A 24,292-nucleotide genomic window follows, 5' to 3' on the forward strand; every position below is an offset into this window, starting at 1 on the left:
ATGTGCGACTCATAGAGTATGAACTTGTTGGACTCAAATTTAAAGAAATGCGGTCAGTGCTTAACTCAAGGAGTTCAGTAATGTTGTCAATATATAGAGAGCAATTTATATATTATGAAGCACATTTGAGGAAAATAGGGTTGTTGTAGCTTGTTGTCTAGGTTACTATGATTAGAAATAGCTGCATTTGTGTTTTAACAACGTTTAGCTCACAAGTTCGAATCTGTGAATATATTGGCAACATTACTGAACTCCTTGAGTTAAGCACTGACTGCATTTCTTTATATTTGAGTCCAACAAGTTCAAACTCTATGAGCCACGCAATATTTGTGTGAATTATTAACGTATGGAGCTGACTGAAACACTACTGCCAGCCAGTGGGAACGCAAAAGTTTTGAATTTTTTTTTCCCTCCCATCCCAATTTTTTTCCACCACCACGTCCCTTTAGGGGCTCCGTAAGTATCACTATATATATATATATATATATATATATATACAGAATTATACTTTGCTCTATTGTTGACTTCTATTTCCAATAAATCACATATTCATGTAGACCTTTGATTGTACTTGGAATTTAAAATCGTTGTGGCCTTGAAAATTGTTTTCTTTTTGACATTTATTACCTTGTTGCTAAATTAGAGGTTGAACCAACAATTAACTGTCAAGTTTTACAGGCTCTCTTAATTTATTTTCTACACTAAGACTTGCGTTTAAATCACACAGCTTGATAGTGCTGTTTACAAAGGGTTTAGTGCCCAAGTATAATTTTATTGCTGACAAAATCACTTTTGGAAACAGTAAGGAGCAATATCTAGAGATCAGAATATCTTAGAGACTTGGAGATGGACAGAACAGTGTAAGATAACAAACATGGCAAATTAGCCTTTACAGATGGCGCGTCTGAATAAAAAATGATTCACTGTTCAAAAAGTGAATACAATTGGATTTACCAGAAAAAAGTTTGTGAACGTGAGTTTGCTGTAAAGCTGTTCCTCATTTCACTTTCCAAGCCATTTCTCTGTTCCTCTGAGATGTACAGTACATTCCTACTACACTATGTTTTGGATAGGGACTTCCCCATCTCTAAACCAGCTTTATGTCACAAGAGAACTATTACACCACAGTCTATCTGACTGCCTCATATGTGCAGTATGCAGTTTTTCATGTTCTATCTGATGACAAAGATCCTAATAAAATGTGTAATACTTTGTACCAAAGAACATTGTCATCAGTCAAAAGGATGAGATACAAGCATCAATAACTCATCTGTATATGGGACAGTGAAGACATCCTATAAGAAATCAGACCCAAAGACATTTTTATTAAAGGACTGGTTTTATAATAATAACATGGGGAAATTAGAGATATTTTTTTGCAACATAAAAGTGGTCCAAATAACAGCATTATATAAGTTTTCTTTTCATTTTTGGGTATAGTTCTTGGTCCCACTTTATATTACGTGTCTTTAAGTAGTATGTACTAACATTTGAATTAATCATTTGATACAATTTACAATTCACTTATTGTGTACATATACATGTCATTACATTGTACTTATATTTTAAAACACCTGCATATAATCACAGCTGTAATTAGGGGTACAAAAGCGTAAAAAGTGATCAGGCAGACCAAACAGTACGTCATATAGAGACTTGAAACTTTGAGGGCTGGTAGTACTCACACCTCCTACAATGTCACCAAGGCTCGTGCCGATCGGCCTGACGGGGGGCGCTACTGCGGTGAAAAGTACAAAATGGCTCATAACTCCTGAACCATTAGGCAAAGACTCAAGTGTCTTATATTGTTATATATTGTTGTATATTGTCCTTGGCTCAAGGCTCAAGATTTTTTGATAAACCTACTTTTGCGAACTAGTCCTAGGTTTTTGGCCTGATTGAAACCAAACCAGTGCAGCAAGATTTTCTGGAGTCTGATTGTCAATAATTATCAAAATAAAGTTGAAATTTTGATTCACGGCTGCCAAAATGTTCAAAGTGGGCGGAGCCACCGGCTATAACTCGTGAACGGAATGAGATATTTTCACCAAACTCAGCACACCTATGTAAGAGCTCATTCTGTGGTCGTGTGAAAAAGGACGTGGTGACTGTCCACTTGGTGTTGCTATAACAGAAAAAAAAACAAAAAAAAACTGAAAATGGCTATAATTACTTCACCGTTAGTCCGACTGAATTGAAAATTGGCATGCAGTGTCTTTGTCCAAGGTGCCATGATTGTCTATGAAGACACTGATGTATCTCAAAAAACAGGTCCGCCACTGGCCAATGAATTTTGAGCAGCTATCAGACATGGTTAATGGAGGCCATTCGGAACGAAAGTCGCTGGGCCTGTTAGACTCATGGCCCTAGACCCTAGAGTCCTGTGAGAAATTTGAAAGAAATCGGCCACGCATTTTTCACGTGCGTAAAGGATTGTGTATCGAGTGATTTTTCGCGCATGCCCACAACATTCATACCACGTGGTAGAACTCCTCGTTCTGAGCAACTTTGCCTCTAGGACCGCCACTGTCCATTGAATCGTTCATTAAATAATGGAGATTATTTGAAAAACCAACGTTGGTGAACTAGTCCTAGGTTCTTGGCTCAACCTCGATAACTGTTAAAAAGCTTTATAGACCATAAATTTCCTATGGTAAATTGCCTGTAAATTATACCTTTTTTCACATCTGCTTAAAGGCCTTAAAGTACTTGAACCCTGATAATTGCTGCTTGCAGCTATATTTAATTTCTGAAATTACATCTATAATTACACTGTTAACACTTCCCTGGTAAAACTTTAGATTAGGACCCAGTTCTCACTATTAACTAGTTGTTTATTAGCATGCATATTACTAGGATATTGTCTGTTTATTAGCACTTATAAAGCACATATTAATGCCTTATTCTGCATGACCATATTATACATCCCTTAATCCAACCCAATACCTAAACTTAACAACTACCTTACTAACTATAAATAAATTAGGTAGTAAATTAGGAGTTTGAGGCAAAAAACATACAGTAGTTAATAGTGAATATGTGTTCCCCAAACTAAAGTGTGACCCTTTAGTTTATGGTGTCCTTGTTACAGTGCAATTATACAACTAAGTACTAAGTAATATTAACTAACAATATATTTACTATAGGGTTAGGATTAGAGTATAGTTTATGGTTAGTTTCTTGTAATTATGCATAATTTACTGTCATTATACATGTCATGTAACATGTATAACAAGGACACTGTAAAATAAGTGTTAGCTCTACCTTTATCCCACCTCAATAGCAGCAAAAGTGTTTTGCAACACAACATGAACACAATAAGTACATTATTATTATATAAAGACATAGTGAAAGTGAATTTGTCCTCTGCATTTAACCCATCCAGTTAGAGCACACAAATTAGGAGTAGTGAGTAGTGAACACACACCCGGAGCAGTGGGCAGCCATTTTGCTGCGGCGCCTGGGGAGTGATTGGGGGGTTAGGTGCCTTGCTCAAGGGCACTTCAGTCATTTCCTGCCGGTGTTGAGAATGTGCTCTGACAACGGAAGTGATGTCTTGCGCTTATACTTCAATGAGTGCGAGACATCACTTCCATTGTCAGAGCGCGTTCAGACCTCACCAACCGGATGCGCAAGGCAGTTGGACATAGTGGTGTATTAGAGGTAAAAAATTATATAAATACTGTTCGATTTCTCGCACAAACCAATCGTTTTGTGTCTTAGGACATCAATGTGTCGTCATGAGCCACAGGGTTTAATTTGGATTTGTTTGTGCATGTTTTTTTTTAATCTCATAGATAGTGTTACCGTTTCAATGCATTATACGACTGACAGACCGCAACGGTTGGAGTTAAAAATCATCTTTTGTTTTCTACTGAAGAAACAAAGGCACCTACATCTTGGATGCCCTGGGGGTGAGCAAATAAACATCAAATTTTCATTTTTGGGTGAACTATCCCTTTAAGATGTTATATTATATAGTACCATTCAAAAGTTTGGGGTCGTTTAGATTTTCAAATGTTTTTGAAAGAAGTCTCTTTTGCTCACCAAGGATGCATTTATTTGATCAAAAATACAGTAAAAACAGTTTAATCGATCCTGTTGATTTAAACAGTTAGAAGCTTCCGTCTCAGACTTTTGATTTGAATGCAAGTTACTGTTCCGTCATTAAACTTTACTGACCACAGAACAGGAAGATCATGATTCACAAGCATAAGCAAAACCATTCATGTGTTCGTTGATTTTATATTATACAAACGAACATTAAATGAACATCTGCTGTTTTAGTAGTTCATCCATTTCAGATCAATAAATGGGTTATGATGGGTATGACATAATACCATAATCATATCAACTGTAGGATTTCAGACAGGAAAAACAAGAGTTTATCTGGATCCATGTAATACCTCAATGATCTTTGTGGCAGTTACAAGTAAAATCCCACTTTTAGGACACAAAGTAACAACACATGCAGACCAAATGCCCAGAAGGCTTCAATACAGACAGAGCAAAGGGGAGTGGTCATACCGTTAAACCCAGATGAAAGTTTGATTAATAGAGATTTGCATGTTGATGATGGAAGGTTGGCTTAACGTTATGAGTTTACAGTAGGAGGAGGGGAAAGCAGAGAGAGAGAGAGAGGATATAAAAGGGTCAGATCAGGCAACAGGTGTGTATTACAGGTGATGCACAGCTCCACCCTCACTTCCAACATCTTGTTCAGCAGTCATAGGCTTATCCACTTTTCTATTGCGATAGATTAAGTCGACTGGAACTACATTGAGGTAACTGAACATTCACGATGCTTCAATAGTTATTTGTGCTTATTTATTTTACAGTTGTTTTTTCGTTTGTTTCAGTTTCATTGTTTATTCTGAAATATGTTTCAGAAATGTTTGAAGTGATCAAACTACATTCTAACAGCATTCCCTTCATTCTGTGCAGTCATGTAGAGTCACTTTAAGGTGTTTGTACTCATGTTTGTACTCAACCAACATTTTTTATTTTGTTTTCAGATGTTGGCCCTTGAAACCGTGAGTATTTATTTATTTATTGTTAGTTTGTTAGTTAGTATGTTTGGGGAAAACGCATGATCCCTTCTTATTTTGTTAAAATCACTAACATTTTATATATAAATTATATATATATATATACACACATATATATATATATATATATATATATATATATAATTTGTATGGAATTTGTATGGAAAATATGTTGATGTTTAAATAAAATGACACTTAATTTGATATTTTGTATAATGTAATGACATTCAGACAGTTGAAGTCTTAAATGTCAAAATGCTGTAGACAATATATTTTTATGCAGTCAAAATACTGTATATGCATATTATTACCACTAAAATGTTTACACACTCATAATGCAAATATTATTATTTTTTACTGAGAAGAGGGAGATTCTCTTGAATGTTCTAGTCATGCAAATTATTCCAACTTCCTTCCAATTAAACAGTTGTAAATACTGTATAATGTAACAGTAGTTGTGTGTGTGTGTGTGTGTGTGTGTGTGTGTGTGTATATAGTGCTCCAAAGTTCCTTGCATACCAATGTTAATAATTTTAACAAAATAAGAAGAGATCATAAAAATTGCAAGTTATTTTTATTTAATATTGTTCTGAATAAGATATTTCACATAACAGATGTTTACATATGGTCACAAGACAAAATAGTAGTTAAAATCGACCCCATTCAAAATTTACATGCTTGATTCTTAACACTGTATTTAGCTGGATGATCCACGGCTGTTTTTATGTTTTGTGATGGTTGTTTATGAGTCCCATGTTTTCTCTTCTTCAAACAAATCCTCCAGGCACTTTTCTTTGGTTTTCCAGCATATTTTGCATATTTCAAACTTTTACAGTGACTGTATTGTTTTGACTGTATGATTCATCTATTTACACTGAGCACAATTGAGGGACTCATACACAACTGTTACAAAAGGGGTGGGGTAAACTTGTTGAATTGGATGATCAGGGTGAATTTAAAACAAAAATACTTTTTTGTTTGTTCTAGGAAGCATGCAAGTATCTTCTGTAGCAGTACTAAATAAAATAACAAGCAACCCTCTTATTTTGTTAAAATTATTAACATTTTTGAGCACAAATGTATAATTTTAAAATTTTCTGTTCTTTGAATCTATGAGAAGGAAATAAATTGTCTCTCCTAAATACGAAACATGAAAACATTTTAACTTTATTTTACCTACAGTATAATTTTATTGATGCTCATTGCTTGTACTCTTTCTGATTCAGTGCTTACTAACATGCATTGTCTCACCTACAGATTCAATACTTCCAAGAGCTGGGCCCTAGAGAGCCGTTGTCAGGGAACCTGGACCTTGACATGATTGAGGAATACCTGCAGGAGCACTCGGTGGAGGTGATGTCAGCACCATGTGTCCAGAGGAGAGGTCAAGAGGAGCACAGTATGGCAGGTGAGTGTTTTACAATCAGAACTAAAAGACCATAGGAGACCACTGAGGGAAAGGTCACTTCTTCTTTTTGAATTTAATGGAAGTGCACTTTCAGTTTCGTAAGGTTAGTAATTTCCTCTTTGACAAAGCTTTGTTATTATTTGTGTCTCAAGACGTGGATTCCATGCCACAGGTGATGACAGTTCAGAAGAAACTGTAAAAACAGTGGAAATTTAGTAATAAAAAGTACTTACTTGTGATGTGCAATCTTTTACACTTCACTTACTTGTTTAAACAGTCACACAGTTTTTAAACAGGTCTACCTTCTCTTCATCCTCCATTGCTCAGTTAAACAGCTAGCCCCGCCCCAAACTCACACCATTGTTTGAGCTGCTGCTGTGTCAGGCTGGTCAGATGCTCAAATAAACAGCAATGTTTTGAAAGTGCTACAGTATTTACACTTTTCAAGGGAATCAATCAACAAATGGTGTATATGTCTTGCTGTTCCAGTTAAGTTGGATAGGAGAAAGCACTTTAACATCAAAAATAACCTTACAGCCTGCATGTGTTGTTGATTGTAGCGAGCAGCATATGTGATACTGATAATGATTGATGTGTTTCCATAGAGAACAGCTGGTCTGGACGTGCATATGAATGGCATTATGGTGGAGTACCAGGAACAGATGAGACTCATGAACAGCCTCAGCAGCAGCAGCAGCAGCAGACGTGGCTCTGTCAGTTCAGTCACAATGAGTGGGTAGGTCTGACCAGACATAAACACTGGTATAATATTGCAGTCATATGTAGATTTGTACATGTATTTTGACCTATGCATAGATGTTAATAACAGTCTATGTTTTAGGGGCACTGCCAGTATGACAGAAACCAATGCAGTGATTCAGATTCGCTGTCCACCAGCTCTGGATGCCAAGAATTTCCACCATCTCCGACCTCTGACAGGAAGGGACAGTTTGCGTATGACTCAATGGCACTAGCGCCACTCTCAGGTAAAACACAGCATTGCTAGGCCATCGTTTGTCGTATTTTCATTTTGGTTTTGGGCCAGCGATTCTTTTAAGTGAGTCCGTTTAAAATGGACTGGATGGAAATAATTAAAGGGACAAATTCTGTCATCATTTACTCACCCTCATGTCATTTCAAACCTGAATGAATTTCTAATTTCTGTGGACCACAAAAGATTTTGAAGAATGTTTAAAGTAAGTGGGGTCCAAAACAACATGGTTCAATTAAAATGGGCATAAAATCCCATTTACATTGAAGAGTCACATGTAGAGAACTGAATATCATCAAGACAGACTTGGCTGGACTCTTGACTCGATTTTGATTATGGTTATTTAGTGTCAAATGTTGCATTCTAAAAAATACTGGGTTAAAAACAACCCAAGTTGGGTTGAAAATGGACAAACCCAGCGATTGGGTTGTTTTAACCAAGCGGTTGGGTTAAAAGTTTGCCCAACGTGCTGGGCAGTTTTATTTAATCCAACTATTGTTTAAAAATTACTATATGTCTGGCTTAAAATGAACCCAAAATAGGTTGGAAATTAAAAATCAGACACATAACTACTAGAGGCAACAATAATAATCAAAAAGTGAACATTTATTAATAAGCAATTTAATATATTTAAATTATTTAATTATTCATTAAACTTTAATAAATATTAATAAATGTTCATTAAGCATTAATAAATGTTCATTTCCAGCATACTTTGTGTTCATTTTAAGCAAGCAATACAGTAATTTTTAAACAATAGTTGAGTTAAATAAAACTACCCAGCAGGTTGGGCAAACATTTAACCCTACAGCTGGGTTTGTCCATTTCCAACCCAACTTGGGTTGTTTTTAACCCAGCATTTTTTAGAGTGTGTGTTGTGTAGGTTTCCAACATGTCACCCACCTTGTATTTTTACTTCCAAATAGACTTACCCTTACAGTCAAAGTGAACTTTGGTTCGATCGGGATTATACTGTCTAATTTTTAATCTGACATTTGAAGGGTGTAATAGGTCTTAGACTGCTTTCATTGTGCCCTGGTCTTTCAATTACTTGACCGATAAGTGATTAGATAGACACACAAAAAAGCAGACAGATGCCAAATGTTACATTCTGCAGTTTAAAAGTCACTAAAAACATTGTCATTTCTCAGGTAAAAGGAAAGAGCGACTGTTTCAGTTCTTATATGAGATGCTACAGACACCAGACATGCGTAGCTGTATTTGGTGGGTTCAGTCGAACAATGGAACGTTCCAGTTCTCCTCCCAGAACAAGGAAAAGCTGGCAGAGATGTGGGGCAGACGCAAGGGCAACCGGAAAACAATGACGTACCAGAAAATGGCCCGTGCCCTGCGAAACTATTCGCGAACAGGAGAGATCTGCAAAGTGAAGCGTAAACTTACCTATCAGTTCACTGAGAGAACACTGAGAGGCCTTCAGAACAACTCGCAAAGATTCATGGGTAGTTAATGTGGTCCATCCACCGAGACTTTCTCCTAGCTGGGAAAGTATAAATAAATACTGAGTATTTTACAGAGGATGGTTTTGACTTTTTAATGTTCATAATGTAATGTGGACTTAAAACACTGATTTTTCTAATATTATTTGGCTTAACTGAGGCTCAATTGAACTTGGGAATTTTTATGTACTCTAACATCGAATAACATCGAATTCTATGAAGTTGAAGGTGATCTTTGAAATATGTAAATCTGAGGATTGTTAACCTTTACACTACGTTATATGTAGTTATGAATACATTTTTTTTTTTTTTTTGATAAAATATTTGCCAATTTTTGTGCTGATTTCAATTACTTTTTAATGTCATTAAATGTTGACACCTGATGTGCCTGAATAAATTAATCTTAACATGCAAAGTTGTATTTTTGTCAGTGCAGTCATGTCATACTGTTTAATTTATAAAATTCCATTGTAAAATGTTTTGTTCATGTTCAAGTTTTTTATTAAGTATTAATATGACTGAATGGACCAGACTACATATGTAGTTCAGTCATGAAACTCTAGATGGTGCAAGCTGATCCTTTACATCCAATCTGCTAGCAATTACATCATTTATACATGGCACAAGCTGATTGCCCTCTGCTGATCCTGCACCCAATGAGATTTCTTGCTCAACATTTAAATAGTCTGGTTCATTGTTTGCTGTTGCGCTCTGAACCCCTCCACCTCCCCAGCTCCACCTGCCTAGATCTGCTATGGGATTTATGTAGGTCTATTCATGCAGCAGCAGCAGCATATCTTACAGGCTCACAGCAGCGTATCTGTGTATCTAATGGCAATAGCAAGTCCATACTTGCTCTGCAGCAGCGTAGCAGATCTAGTCCACCAAGACCAAATACACTAAAAGTATTCCGAGAGTTGTCATGATTAAATTAGGTTACACCAACAACTTTTAAGTGTCAGAGTCAACCACTTTTAGTTAGATTCAGGTGGTGAAGTTTGCAACTGCATGTTTAAATGTTACAGTGAATTACATGCACAATTTCCATGGTAATGAGAGATTACCATATTTAGATGGTATTTATATGGTTCTACAAAAAAAGAATCCTTTATTTTAAAGAATATGTTTGTATAACAGTGATTAATGCCCAAACAACATGGTATTACCATAGTACTTGTTACATGTTTTTTTGTTAGTGGAAGAAACAATGTGCTGTAAGTTAAACATTTCAGTGGCATCAACAGTTTATAATCTGTGGAAATCGAACTCTTTTTGCATCTGTAGTTTTTTTTTTTTTTTTGTTTTTTTTTGTTTTTTACAACCTGTTAAATTCTCACACTGATAAGCCTCACCATGAGGATCACACACAAATGACAATATCTCTGACAAAGCCCTGCACTCCATCTGATGGCAGTTTGCCACAAGCCCACCATGTACATATTCACGCACATATGGTCATATATGCAAAGCATGTGTACTCTGGAAAACCGCCACTACAACAGAACTGTTAATGATTGTCGAGAAGGGAAAGATGTTGTTTGTCTCATGCCAGTGGCTTTCTGTTAAAACCACACAAACTGTTACAATTATAGTCTAGTTAATTAGACCTTAAAATAAAATGCATACAATTTTGTCTGAAACATAAGTTGCCAAATACTGTTTACAGTACTGTTGTGTAAAATCAATATTAGATTTTCAATCATGTTGAAGAACTAATTATGATGTTCATCTGGGATCCAAAATGAACATTTTGAAATTAGACTGATGAAGCTGTATTTTGCATTATTTTGATAATTCTTGCATATTCCTTAAATATTAGTGTCAAACGGTGTCATAGTGTTACTCTATAGATAAAGTTCTTATATAAAGTTCTGATGATAAATATCCCAGGTAAAAGTTATAAGAAGTGTGTGCCCTGACCGATGTTTTGTGGTTTGTATTTGTTATATGTTGCATAATAAAAAAGTTTTGTTCTCTCTATAGACATCAACTACTGCATGATGTACAACCCTGGTGCTCTGACATGTAGAAAATACATCATACAGAGGAAAGCTGATTTTTTAATATAAATTTCAAAAAAAGAGCACAGTTTTTACATACATTTTGTTTATACATGTTTATACATTCTTCAAAAACTTTGAAATTTTTATTTAAGTTTGTTATATAGTCTTTCATAATTTTGCAAAATATCAATTTTTACTAAACTTGTATTCCCTTTCAGCCAGAATAAAAGACTAAAATTCATCATTATGAAATGTTGAAATATTGACTGGATTTAAAATATTTAGATTTATATTTTCACCAAAAGACAATCTTTGACACAAAAACAATGTGTAAAAAACACCGTCACGTCAGTTTTTTTTTTTTTTTTTTTTTAGCCAGCGCTTTGAGGAGAACTGAATCTATTGTGTGGTCATTTTGGCATTTCTTATATATTTTTCTCAAACCTGATCTTGAAGAGTTTTCAGTTAGTTTTCAATTCTCCCAGTCATTCATCTCATTATGACAGATTTCACTGCTTTCTGTTTTCACAACTGTCTGTCCATCGGAGGCTTTGCCAGATAAAGACTCAAACGCAACACTGCCCCCTGTTGTCCTTAGGAATACAAAACAGTCACTTCTTTTAAATAAATGAACAAGATGCATTAATGAACACTGACCAGCAGATGGAGGGAGTGGCATGTCAGCAAGGTCCCAATAATAGAGAATAACAGAAGGTTGTCTTGTGTGGTGACTCATTGGTTTGACAACTACACTGACAAAATGTACTTTTGATGTCTTACCCCAATTTTCTTCTGACCTAGGAGGAGCTTACAGTGGGACTTACTCCTGATATGAGAAATATGTAATCATAACAGGGATCTCAACCAGAAATCAACTGCATCAGCTGTGTCTGTGTGTAACTCGTTTTCTGATTGGTAAAAACAAACAAACAAAAAAAGTGTTTTTTGTAGGATTTAGAATTCAATTTGGCTTTATTTGGTCTTTGATGAAGATCTCACCTTGTGACAAGACTGATTTAGAGTTCTTACAGGTCAGGTACAAGTTTCCTGTGGTAGGAAAATGTCTGCACACCACTGTAAACAAAAGCACCCTCACGTGCCACACTAGTACCTGCCCTTGACTTGTAGTACGGGCGCAGTACAGTCTAATGCCTGGAAGAAAGAAACGTATTGTATTGTTTACCTTATTGTAAAATGTTACCCAAAAACTGTTTTCAATAAGAAATGTTTTTTGAGCACCAAAGTTTTCTACTCCTGAGTCTTCTTTGTGCACTTTGGCTACCACACAACCTTACAGAAGAACTGACCTAAAAGTGATGAAGAAAAGAAGAAGAAGAAGAAGAAAAAAAAAAAAAGGACTGTGCTACAAAACGGACACTCATTGGAGGAGTATGTTGAAGAGTTCTTGGAGTTGTACCATGAGGCACGGTGGAACGATGAGGCACTCAATTACTCCTTCTGAAGCAGGTTGGATGGCATCTTGGGACAGATGCTGCAACTGAAGAAGGGTCTCCTAATCGATAGGTGTAATAGATTACACCTTATGGGTGTGTGGATTCTCCTTCACCATGGGAGTTGTGAGGAGGACAACATCAACTCTGACTCCCCTGAGCCAGTACTGCCTCCAGCAGCCATCTCCCTACCCGCTCCAGACCATCATCAAAGTTTGGAGCTTCTCGCAGAGGCTGAAACAACTCCCGGAGCCAGAAGAGGTGCTATGGCTAATTGATTTGTGGACCACAGAGCCAGTCCCCACCCCGAACTCTCTCCTCCTCAGCCTGTCCCATTGGGCTTTTTGGAAGAACCAGTCCCATCTGGTATCCTCCCTTCCCCATTGCCACCCCCTCCACTGGCTCCGTCCACTTCCCTGGATCCACCTTCTCTGCTGGTGCCGTTCAGCTCCTCAGCTCCAACCTCCCTGCTGGCTCCCTCCAGCTCTTCGGCTCCACCTCAGGCCTCTCTAACAACATCTTGGCCTTGTGGGGCAGTTTCCCTGGCTGCACCTCGGACCTCTGGGCACATGACTCCACTTCGGTCTGTTAGTCCCTCGGCTCCACCTTGGATTCACGTTCCCTTAGCTCCACTGTGGTCCGTCATTACTCTGACTCCCTCAATCCTCTGGCTCAAACTTGGTCCATCATCATCCTGTTTCTGCCGTGGACTTCCGGGCCTCCGGCTGCACCTCAGCCCTCCACCTCTTTAGCTCCATTGGGCTCCTGCTCCCCTCCAGCTTCTTCTTTATCCTTGCTCGCTCCGGTGTCGCCACCATCTCCAACTTGGTCCTATAGACCTGAGGCCTCACCTTGGCCTCCCAAACCTACGGAGTCGCCCTAGATCATCATCCTCTCAGCTCAGCCTGGGTCTCCATCTCTTACAGCTCTGCCTCCATCAGTCAGTTCCCTGGTGCTGCCTGAACCCATCGCCAAGGTTCCACCCTGGTTCAACCCTCCATTGGCTTCGCCTTGGTGTCTTTCTCTACCGGCTCCCCCAGGTCCCCATCTGTTACCAGCTGCTCACCCACCTTCTAAACCACCTCCCTCCCTCCATCGTTGGACTTTCTGGTACGGCGCCTTCCGGGAGGAGGGAGTAAAGTAAGAGTTATGTTCATTTAGTAGTCATTTTGTTCTTGTGCTTCTGTTTCTTGTATTCCATTTAGGTTTAGTCTCTAATTACTCCCTAGTTAGTTGCCTTAGTTACTGATTAGTTTCACCTGTGTCTCATCTAGTTTCCTTTGTTTGCTTTGTGTATTTAAAGCCCTGTGTTTCAGTTACTCCTTGTCAGTTCTTGTTTGTTCATGTGTGGTATGAACAACTTCCTGTTATTTATTCTCCATGCTTCTCCTGCATGTTTTGTTCATTTAAATAAATACTGTTTTTGTTTTTCTACTCCTGAGTCTTCTTTGTGTGCTTTGGCTACCACACCACTTTACACAAATTAGCTGTGGTTGTAAGTGTGTGATAGAATTAATATGAGCAGCACATTTTCCATCATTTTGACTGTGACTCAATTTAACATCATTATTTTTGTCCGCCTGCAAATGGAATTAGTTGATGAAATACAGATGTGACTGTGAATAATATTGTCTATTCAAAAGACATATAAATGAGACCCCCCCGGAGATGCATACTGAAGATCAGGGGTGTGTGTGTGTGTGTTTGTGTGTGGAGGAGAGCAGACCAGATGGTCACAGGCTTCTTCAGATCCATCTTCAGATTTTTCCATCTCGACTGAGACTCTGTTCTGTTTTTCTCGTTTTCCTTGTATTGGTTGCTTTCCTCATGGCCTGGCTGATCTACACCTCTCTGGAGCTAGTCATTGCTGTGGCTTGCTGCCTGGGGAACGTGCTGGTGGTTTGGGCCGTGTGTTTGACACGGACTTTCCGTCAGCCTACCTTCTGTTTTGTGGCATCTCTGGCCGTGGCAGATTTCCTGGTGGGGTCGGTGGCAGTGCCACTGGCTGTGCTGGTGGACGGGTGGGTGGAGATCCCATTCCAGGCCTGTCTGGCGGTCAGTTGTGTGGTGTTGGTGCTGACCCAAGCATCTGTGTTGTCTCTTTTGGCTATTGCTGTGGACCGGTACCTGCGGGTATCAATACCTCTCAGGTAAGAACTTCTGGCAACATTATGTTAACAGTGAGAACCAGCAAACACATTATGCCTTCCCGCCATGTCATAATTACTGTAGTCTTGAGATGACAACATGACATTTGGTCCCACTTTATATTAAGTGACCTTAACTACTATGTACTTACATTTAAATTAATCATTTGATACAGTGCACTTATTGTGTACATACATGTTTTTACATTGTACTTATATTTTAAAAACACCTGCATGTAATTACATCTGTAATTAATTTCTGTAATTACATTTATAATTACACTGTTGACCCATCCCTTACACCTTACCCCTACCCTTAAACCTACCCATACCACCAAAGCTTTCCCTAACCTTACCCGTATCCCACCTCAATAGCAGCAAAAGTGTTTTGCAATTCAATATGAACCCAATAAGTACATTGTACTTATTTTTTGATGTAAGTACATAGTAGTTAAGGCCACCTAATATAAAGTGGGACCTGACATTTTATTCAGAGCTGCTCATGTCCTCGGACTGGGATTTATGCATTTCTTTGACAAAACTACCAACGCCTAAATTAATCTGCAGCGGTCAGGTGGTACAAGTAGGAGCTCTCAAAAATTTCTTACAAGCTGTAATTACGAGCTCTACGAGGAAGTGAACACTTTTTACAAGTTCTCAAAATCTCGTAATTACAACATGGTGTGAAGACAGTTCCTAGTCAGTTTGAGATCATCTTACAGTTGTGTTTATATTGTATCATATAATGTGTCCAGGGTTTTGGAAATTAACTTTTTCACTCACCAGCCAATTTGGCTACTAAAATTTTAAAGTCGACATGAAACGGAAGTTGCAGTAGTCTTTTCTTTCCTATTTTGACATATATCTGTATAAAACGGCTTCACAAATAAGAAAAGACTGCCCTCGCACCAGTAAACACGCCAAAGAGATGGCGCCGCAAGATGGCGCCGCAAGATGGAGGGGAAATTATTTTGAAAAGAATAATGAAGGCACATGAATTTTAAAAAAATAATGATGTGCACATATAAATCATTTATAATAAATATTTTTTAAAAATGTCAATTTTAATTTCACACTTTAAGTACCGGTCATTCTACTAGCCAAACAGAAATACCATAAGATTAACAAAATCACAACTATTATATTCAAATATATTTATTATTGTATTTAAATAAAGGCTATTTAGTGTATTGAAGCTTCTCCTCCATTGATGGCCATTATACCCGTTTTCACTCCCAAGGCGTGCCATGCCCTTCTTCGCATCAATATATTGACTGCAGATGTTTCTCACTGAAAGCAATTTCTTATTAGCACTCAGCAGCGTCACAATATAGACGCTAGAGGGCGCAAAAGTGTTGGATATGCGGCATTTCTCCAAGTCCATTTATCGGACGACGTCGCCTACGGAATGAAACCCTGATGGAAAGTGAAAGAACATAGTCATAACCCGCCAAATTGGCTAGTGAGTTCATACCGTCACGGTTGATTTTCATCCGCATTTGGCGAGTTGGCTTGTGTTTATTTGAAACACTGAATGTGTCATTAAGTTTACAAACGCGTGTCATGGAAAGTGTTAGCTTCATTAGCAACATCTGATTTGATTTGAAACCTAGTTTTAACAATGCCTGCGAGTCATTTAATTGTTAGTTATTCAGTCCAAAATGAAAACTGTCATCATTTACCAACTCAGGACGTCTGGGCGAATTGTAGGCCTACATTTAATAATGTAAAAGCAAATGAAATGTTCTTCGTTCACAGTTTAATACAAATGATGACTAAATAAACAATCCACAAACTAACCTGCTAATGTTAACTGAAGTTCGCACTTGTTACACTCACTACTAATGGAAAAACACTATACAAATACAAAGCTTTTAATTTCGCAGTTTCTAGTTTTTATAACATACAAAGGTCTTGCAGAGATCATGTTCTGTTTTTGTTTGTTTTAGAGGCTCCATAAAACAATGTTCTCACACTTATTATACTGCATTTATCTAAACAATATGGCACTTGTTGACTGTATTCCCAACTGACACATAAACAGATGCTTTTCCCACATCCAGAGCTCAATGAGAAACACATAATAATCAACCCAAACATAAAATCGGGTCCTGGTATTAACACAGTGACGAGTCAAATGTCATGATTAAAATTCAATATTAGTTCATTAAATATTGTTTGTAGTTTAGTATTTTGTAGTACAAAAAGTACTAGATCAGAATGCTTAAGTTACCCTTGTGAAAAATAAGTACGCTTGTATTAAATGTGCATGTGTACTTAAAATCTTAAAAGTGTATTTTTAAAAACGATATTTGTAGATAATATAATACTGTACACTTTAATGACTGTTTCTTAACATTAAAGTATATTTTAGTTTACCATAAATGCTTGTCAGTGCATTCAGCAGTAGGCCTACACTTTAATCATACAGTATATCAAAAACAATAGAAGTAATTATGAAATTACATATAAATATGTACTTAAGTCCTGTTTAAGTGGGTCAAAAAGCACTAATTGCATTGAATAGAAATTTAAACTATAATACATTTTCATTTAATTGTAAATAACATACATTTAAGCGTCCGAAAACATTGCATGCAGTTCGCACTTAGTCTGCAAATATATCAAAGTGAACTTCTTTTCCACAAGGGTGGTAGATTGAGGTTAAGTGTGTGTCCCGCTGCCCATTTAATTAGCGGCTGATATTTATGAAAAAATGCTCTGTGATTGCAGATACAAAGAGATCGCCAGCGAACAGCGCTCATGGGCTGCGGTAGTCCTGTGCTGGTTGATATCCTGTCTGCTGGGTTTCACCCCTCTCTTTGGTTGGCACAACGGCCATTCCCTGTCCTCCCCTGTCCTTAACTCTTCCCATATCAACTGCACCTTCTTAGCGGTCATCTCGCTGCCCTATATGGTCTACTTCAACTACCTGGGCTGCATCCTGCTCCCCTTGGCAGCCATGACTCTTCTTTACGCTCTGGTCTTCTACAGTCTCCGGAAACGCCTCCGGAGGGAAGACGAGACTTCGGCGGCCGGTGGATCTAAACTAAGGGCTTTTCTAATCAAGGAGAAGAGGCTGGCACGTTCTCTGGCTCTGGTTCTCCTGCTGTTTGCAGCATGTTGGATGCCTCTTCATCTCATGAATTGTGTACTACTTTCAACGGGCCCACAAGGCGTCCCACAGATCGCTTTCTACGCAGGAATACTCCTCTCTCATGCCAACTCGGCGGTGAACCCTGTGGTCTACGCCTTTCGAATCACAAAGATCAGGGAGGCCTACCTGGAGATCTGGAGACGGTATGTTCTCTGCTGGAGAGGACAAAGAGATGTATCAAGTTCCTCGTGGAGATCCCAGCCTGGAGAACAGAATGCTGGGCATCATACCACATCGAAACCATTGGGTCATGAATCAGGCAACTAAATTTCACTGTGTAATACACAGTGGCGTAACTTTGTTTTAAAACGTGGGTGGGACAGGAATGTGTGTGGTCGGTGGGTGTGTTGTAATTGTGTTATACAATAATAAAAGCACACAATTTATTGACACAGACGATGGACCTCATGTTTAATATAATAGTTTCATCCTTGCATCTATAATACAATATATTGTTAGTCTCGAGAGTATATATATTAGTCAAATAAATTCGTGGATTCGTTATCAATGTCATATTGTCCTGGTGGACTAGCGGTAGAGTTTTTGTTCGTCGTACCAGAGGTTCTAGGTTAATCCACCCTCGTATCATTTATTTTATTTTTTTCTCATTAAAACCAAAGATGTTTATCAGTGATTGTATATCAAGAGTAGGGACACGTTTATGTGTATTTTGTTTAGTGATTTCACCTGAACGAATAGTGTCTCCGCAACAGCGCTAAGCGATATTGAAGCGCAGTGTGCACGAGCTCCAAGAGAACACTTTTGCGCCACCGATAACAGCGGCAACGAGCACTCAACATTATAGCGCCAGATCGCCTATTATTTAACACAAACGAACGAATTGCTAATCAACTAGAGATGTTTCTTTTGTATTAGATACATCCGTGCCGCGAGAAAAAGTGGTGGGGACAAAATCGACCCTGGCAAAAAATGGTGGGGACATGTCCCACCCCCAAATTACGTCTATGGTAATACATTTCTGAATGGATCTCTGAATGACGGCAGGGATCCGGGCTAACTTTTCTTACTAGGAGCACTGTAGCCCCTTACTGAAAATTTTAGGAGCACAAGCAGAAAATTTATGGGCACCCCTTAACCCTAAATAGTCTTTGGGGACAAATGTGGGCAAAATCAAAATCAAAAATCCTTAATCGGTCCTTCGTGGACACTAGAGGGCACCCATAGGAAACGAATGGGTGGAACTATAATTCAGAGCAATTTTTTTTTATTTGTCCAATAAAAATCAATCCAGCACAGTGGAATCCAAGTCAGGTTAGTCTTGTTAGGTTTATTGTACATTGTTTATTCTTACCTGTTTGGTAGCATTTACTTTTTTGAGTTGTTGAAATTTGATGTTTTTGGTTAGAAATAAATGATTACTCTGTCTCCTACTTTGTCTTTTCCTTATAGCATGGTCATATTTGTCTGTAAGCATATTTTGTATAGTCTCACCCAACACAAATGGTTTTTTAAATATTCTACAGTTTTAAACTTAGGAGGTTAAGTTTGTTAATGTAAACATTAGTTTATTGATTTTAGCCTATATGAAGCCAGTGAGTACTACAGCCATCTAGTGGCCATTAATATATGACACTTATTCATGTAATTGCTATTTTTATACCAACATATCTCACCAGATGTCGCCAACATATGCCAAATTTTGAGGTTTGGGCTGTCTCGGCTCACTGGAATCAATATTTTTACTACTATACAATAAATAAAAAAGATAAGCATATTTTACATGAAGGTCAATGGAGTAATTTTGTCATTTTAGAGTTAAATAAGCTCAGAAATACAAAAAAAAAAAAAAATAAATCACAAAATAAATGCATAAATTGAGTGTTTTTACTTTAGTGAAGATAGTGTTATGAGATTTATTTAAATAATAATAATAATAATAATAATAATAATAATAATTGGGATCACACCTATGACATTTGTGCCCAAATTTGTCCATGAAGGACCCACAAAAGGCTGCTCTAATGAAGGTTGTTTCAGGATTAAATCGACCTGCAACGCAATTATTCACATTTAGAGCTTTAGAGTGCTGGGAAAAAGTTGTGAAAATCCTTGAAAAGTGCTTGAATTTCTCCCTCAAATGGTTGTACAAACCCTGAAGTGAATAATGAAAAAACATTTCTGCCACAATACCTTAGTTACAGTTAGCGTTACTACATTAAATCCATGGTGAATGTTGGTGATTTGTGCCTTCTATAACTTGTTAATTCATGGCACAGTGTTTCTCCTGGTTTCCGATCACAAGTGGTCAGCCAAGACGCATTACTTTACACCTGATATAATTACGTGTTTCAAATTAGTCTCCTGTGACCACTGGTGGTTTATGAGATTGAAAGTAATATAATGTAGTAATGTAATTTTTTTTTTTTTTTTTTTTTTTTTTTTTGCCATAAATTTAACAGAATAGACTCTCAGTTGTTGATATGAAAACTCAAATAAGGCTGACAACTTTGTTATGGACAAAAAAGGGAGCAATTACAATTGAGTTACCTCTGAAAATGACTATTATACTGTTCTCACATATTTGTTATATATTAAGAGTTTTTATTATACATATGAAGAATTTATTATACACTGCTCAAAAAAATTAAAGGAACACTTTGAAAACATCTCAGATCTCAATGGTGAAAAATATCATGCTGATATCTAAACTGATATGGACTGGGTAATGTGTTAGGAATGAAAGGATGCCACATCGTTTGATGGAAATGAAAATGATCAACCTACAGAGGACTGAATTCAAAGACACCCAGATGCAGCAGGCTAGTCCATTTTTGCTGACATTTCATTGCAACAACTCAAAATGGTACTCAGTAGTTTGTATGGCCCCCACGTGCTTGTATGCATGCCGGACAACGTCGGGGCATGCTCCTAATGAGATGGCGGATGGTGTCCTGGGGTGTTTCCTCCCAGATCTGGATTTCAAAAAAAAAAAAAAAACTGCTTCATTAAGCTTCAGAGCTTTACGAATCAAATCAGTGGTTCGGAGCACCAAAGTCACATGATTTCAGCAGTTAGGCAGGTTTGATACACGATCCGAATCACTGATTCGACTCAAAAGATTCATAACACTCCGAAGCAGTGTTTTGAAATAGGCCATCACTAGATATTGTCAAAAAGTTGTTATTTTGTTTTTTTTTTTGGCGCACAAAAATATTCTCATCGCTTTTTAATATTAAGGTAGAACCACTGAACATGAACTGATTTAAACATGTTTTTAGTACCTTTATGGATCTTGAGAGAGGAAGTATCATTGCTGTCTATGCAGGCCTCGCTAAGCCATCGGATTTAATCAAAAATATCTTAATTTGTGTTCCAAAGAAGAAAAAAGGTCTTACGGGTGTAGAACGACATGAGGGTGAGGAATTAATGACATTATTTTCATTTTTGGGTGAACTAACCCTTTAACTGACGAGATCAATATCCCAGGAGTTTAACTGACTTGATGCAATTCTCTAATTAAAAAGCTTTATTTTTAGCAGTGTACATATTCAGATATTATACATATATTATACATATTAAGAGTAGCCTATAGTTTGGGCCTAAAACTAACTTTTTACCACACCTGCCAATGGCCGGTGACTTAAGAAAATTTACAAGCCAAAACAGGCAGTTATGACACCTATATTTTAGATGCTAGTTAAAAGTTCGCAATTCTCTATTTCAATTTCAATTCAAACTATTAGATTAACTAATATAATTTAATAGCCTATATTTTTAAAGACAAGTAAACAGTCAGTAATAAAAATAAAAAATAAAATAAAATAATCAAATTACAAGCAATAGCACAAATAAATATAATACAACAAATATACAAATGAAATAAACAGTGCTTGTCAGGAAGGTCTAACAGTAGTTTGCAGGTACAGAAATTTAATAAAGTAGTCTAATCAAATAAATAACACTGCGTAATCTTCATATCCTTTTTAAAGTTCAAGAGCAGTGAGTATTTTTTTTTTCCTTTGTTGTCTGTTTAACAATAAAAATGCAGAAAGCAGCAGGATTATTAGAATGCTGTCACTTTAAGAGCGAATGCACGCACGTATCATGGGTCTTCTTTCTCAGATGAAGACATAACCATTTATCGGACTATGTTTAGGATACTCGCTGAGACGGACATTTTTTGGCATATTTTTTGTGTGAATTTGTCGGTTCAAGCACATGAAGGCATGAAAGAGAGCTCAACATAGTATTTGCACGCTGTCTGAGCGGGTTTCAGGGCGCGCTTTGGATGTTTCGGATGTTGAACTTCCACATGAGTGAGTATTTAATTCCCTTTTGTGTGTTCTAGAACTTGAATATTTACAGTGGAAAGGCTTAAACTTTCGTGATGATGCAGCACTGACCGTCAACTGTACAGAGCCTCGTTCACGTTTGTTTAATCTCATGTTCTCACAACATTGCATTGTTAGAATTCATAAAAATGTTACCGGACATCTGATTTTTCACCTATTTTTACTTGCATTTGGCGCTTGGCGAGTGTTAATTTTAGGACCTGCAAGTTTTTCTCTGAACTTTATATATATAATATATACTTTAAATACATGTTTGTTTAATGATTGTGTGGTTAGTGTCGTTGAATGCCGTTGTAATTTTTTTTTTTTTTTTTTTTTTTTTTGACGTGGTTCATGCGTTCGGTTAACGGTTGTAACATGCAGGGCTTAATGCTGCCCTCACGTGCTCTAGTCGGAATTATCGTAAATACGAGTTTCCTAGGTAAAAATTGCACATGAACGCCCTCAAATTTCGAAGTGGGAATTATCAAATTTCCGATAGCACATGAAGGCATCATTAGACCGAAGATATAAGGTGATATTTGTGCACGTGATATATAACACGTTTCATTTGTTGCCAACCGACTTTGAAAGAAAAATGGTGTTTATGATGGTAGTCTATCAAATGAAGAATATGACTAACCTTATTAGAGGATGCTGACTGAAGAGTTTTGCATCAGTTAGCTTCATAGTATTGGTGTGCCGTTGTTGTATAACATGTATTATTAAGTAATATACTGTGTTCTAAGAAATATGTTATATATTAAGATATACTGTATTGTATAGGTACATTTTAAATCATATTCAGTGGGATGTCACTGACTGTTTGTTTCCAGACTAAACATCAATGTATCTTTTCACAAGGTAAAGGTAAACTAGGTAAATTATTTGCTCAAAATGAAAGTCAATACATCATCAATCTTTCTTCCAAAACTTGTTTTTGTCTTAGCGTACATACGTCACTCGCTTGTGTGTGTCTCATCATATCCGTAAATAGAGTAAAGTTGCTCCGGCTACATTGGTACATGTCTGGTGTGGGAGTGGCAGAGGTTAGTTGTCACAACAAGTGAGAAAGCAAAGCCACTGGAAGGCAAGTCTGCAACCTTTAGCCAAAAAAGCGTAGCGGTTAATGCTAACGCTCTGCCCCTGGTGGTACGCAGGGAAGAAGACCAGAGGCTGTTTTTTGAACGGATGTCAATGGATGAGAGGCTTCACTATGCTGATTAAACAGCTTTTGTGGGGAAATAGCTATTCATTTAATTAATCAACAGCCCGTTTGCTAATCTTCAGCATGTTTTACACTAAACAATACTTTCGTTGGGAACTACATGTAGATTTTAGCTTGATAAAAATGTATTTTTTCAAGAGAAGGCAGACTAGGGAATGTTGCGACTGATGTCACTGCCATTACACGATAGGCTGAGAGGTCCAATGGTAAGAGATACAGACCCTCTTATCTCTTTATTATATACAATCTCTGGAGAAAGGTTGACATGGAGCAGCTAAATCTCCAACCTCCGGAGAATCACCTGTTTTAAACAAACACCGAAAAGAGGAGAGTCTGCTGACCAAAATTGCACATGAACGCCCTCAAATTTCGAAGTGGGAATTACCAAATTTCCGATAGCCGGCGGTTGTGGGTGATATCCCACCGCGGTAGTAAAAAATTGCCACCGTCACAGCCACAAAGGGTATTTTATTACTCATCAGGTGAGTAAGGTGTTTTATTGAACAGATAAATTGACATATGTCGCTCTCTAACAGAGTTCATTGTAAAGCATGCTGTATTTTAAAGGGTCTTTTCATTATGGTTGTTGCTGGAATTTATTTTTGAGGAAGTACCGTGTCTATTAATTTGTAAAGTTACAGTAACATCTTCAGCTAGTCAGCTTGAAATCCTTTCCATCTAAAGTAGATCCTTTCCATCTAATCTCATCTGTTAATCCTAACCGTGAATGTTTTATGAGCAGTGGGATAATCATATTCATCTGCACAGTCACAAAGCACAAGCAAAACAATGTTCTTCTGCAAAATGCATGCAGTTTTGTTTTTTAACTGCTAGAGGGCCAAAAGTTACAGTGTACCTTTAAATATAATTTTCACTCATAAAATCATATTTTATAAATTTTAAAGAATTATTTGCATTCAAATTTACAGACTATGTGATTAGGAGTATTTCTAAAGCTCTGATCCTTTATGCAAATGAAGGCTCTTGAAACTACATGCCTACAAAATACTACCCATGTTTATACATTTTTTATACCTTTTATAAGATTTCACAACAAACATACAGTATATGTTACCTTCTAACTTCTGCCAAACAAGACTGCCTTTATAC

The 24,292-nt window shown here is 37.3% G+C and overlaps 2 protein-coding genes across 3 annotated transcripts; both read left to right on the top strand.

Moving 5' to 3' along the window:
* The first annotated feature begins 3,785 nt into the window (after nucleotides 1-3,785).
* LOC127504914 (transcription factor PU.1) lies at nucleotides 3,786-9,529 on the top strand. The gene is made up of 6 exons (XM_051880064.1): nucleotides 3,786-3,914; nucleotides 5,016-5,033; nucleotides 6,306-6,456; nucleotides 7,062-7,192; nucleotides 7,298-7,442; nucleotides 8,599-9,529. Exons 2-6 carry the CDS (start codon nucleotides 5,016-5,018, stop codon nucleotides 8,913-8,915), a joined length of 762 nt encoding a protein of 253 aa, XP_051736024.1. The 5' UTR covers nucleotides 3,786-3,914; the 3' UTR covers nucleotides 8,916-9,529.
* Nucleotides 9,530-12,727: 3,198 nt separating this feature from the next.
* Nucleotides 12,728-24,225, top strand: LOC127504913 (adenosine receptor A1-like). Of its 2 annotated transcripts, none has more exons than XM_051880063.1 (2): nucleotides 12,728-14,508; nucleotides 17,239-24,225. In XM_051880063.1, exons 1-2 carry the CDS (start codon nucleotides 14,027-14,029, stop codon nucleotides 17,927-17,929), a joined length of 1,173 nt encoding a protein of 390 aa, XP_051736023.1. In that variant the 5' UTR covers nucleotides 12,728-14,026; the 3' UTR covers nucleotides 17,930-24,225. The 2 variants fall into 2 exon arrangements, 1 of the variants encoding a protein (XP_051736023.1); XR_007927513.1 differs by lacking the exon at nucleotides 12,728-14,508 and adding an exon at nucleotides 15,869-15,967 and having other exon boundaries at nucleotides 17,239-17,387.
* Nucleotides 24,226-24,292: the final 67 nt, after the last annotated feature.

This window comes from Ctenopharyngodon idella, chromosome 22 (genome assembly GCF_019924925.1).
Source record: "Ctenopharyngodon idella isolate HZGC_01 chromosome 22, HZGC01, whole genome shotgun sequence".
In the NCBI taxonomy this organism is placed as follows: Eukaryota; Metazoa; Chordata; class Actinopteri; order Cypriniformes; family Xenocyprididae; genus Ctenopharyngodon; species Ctenopharyngodon idella.

Bases quoted from the DNA above. Each gene is read 5' to 3' on its own strand.
- LOC127504914 (XM_051880064.1), top strand. The intron at 7,193-7,297 runs GTAGGTCTGACC...TCTATGTTTTAG, and splicing joins AGTTCAGTCACAATGAGTGG to GGGCACTGCCAGTATGACAG. The intron at 7,443-8,598 runs GTAAAACACAGC...GTCATTTCTCAG, and splicing joins GGCACTAGCGCCACTCTCAG to GTAAAAGGAAAGAGCGACTG.
- LOC127504913 (XM_051880063.1), top strand. From the start codon at position 14,027: ATGCATACTGAAGATCAGGGGTGTGTGTGTGTGTGTTTGTGTGTGGAG. The intron at 14,509-17,238 runs GTAAGAACTTCT...CTGTGATTGCAG, and splicing joins CGGGTATCAATACCTCTCAG to ATACAAAGAGATCGCCAGCG.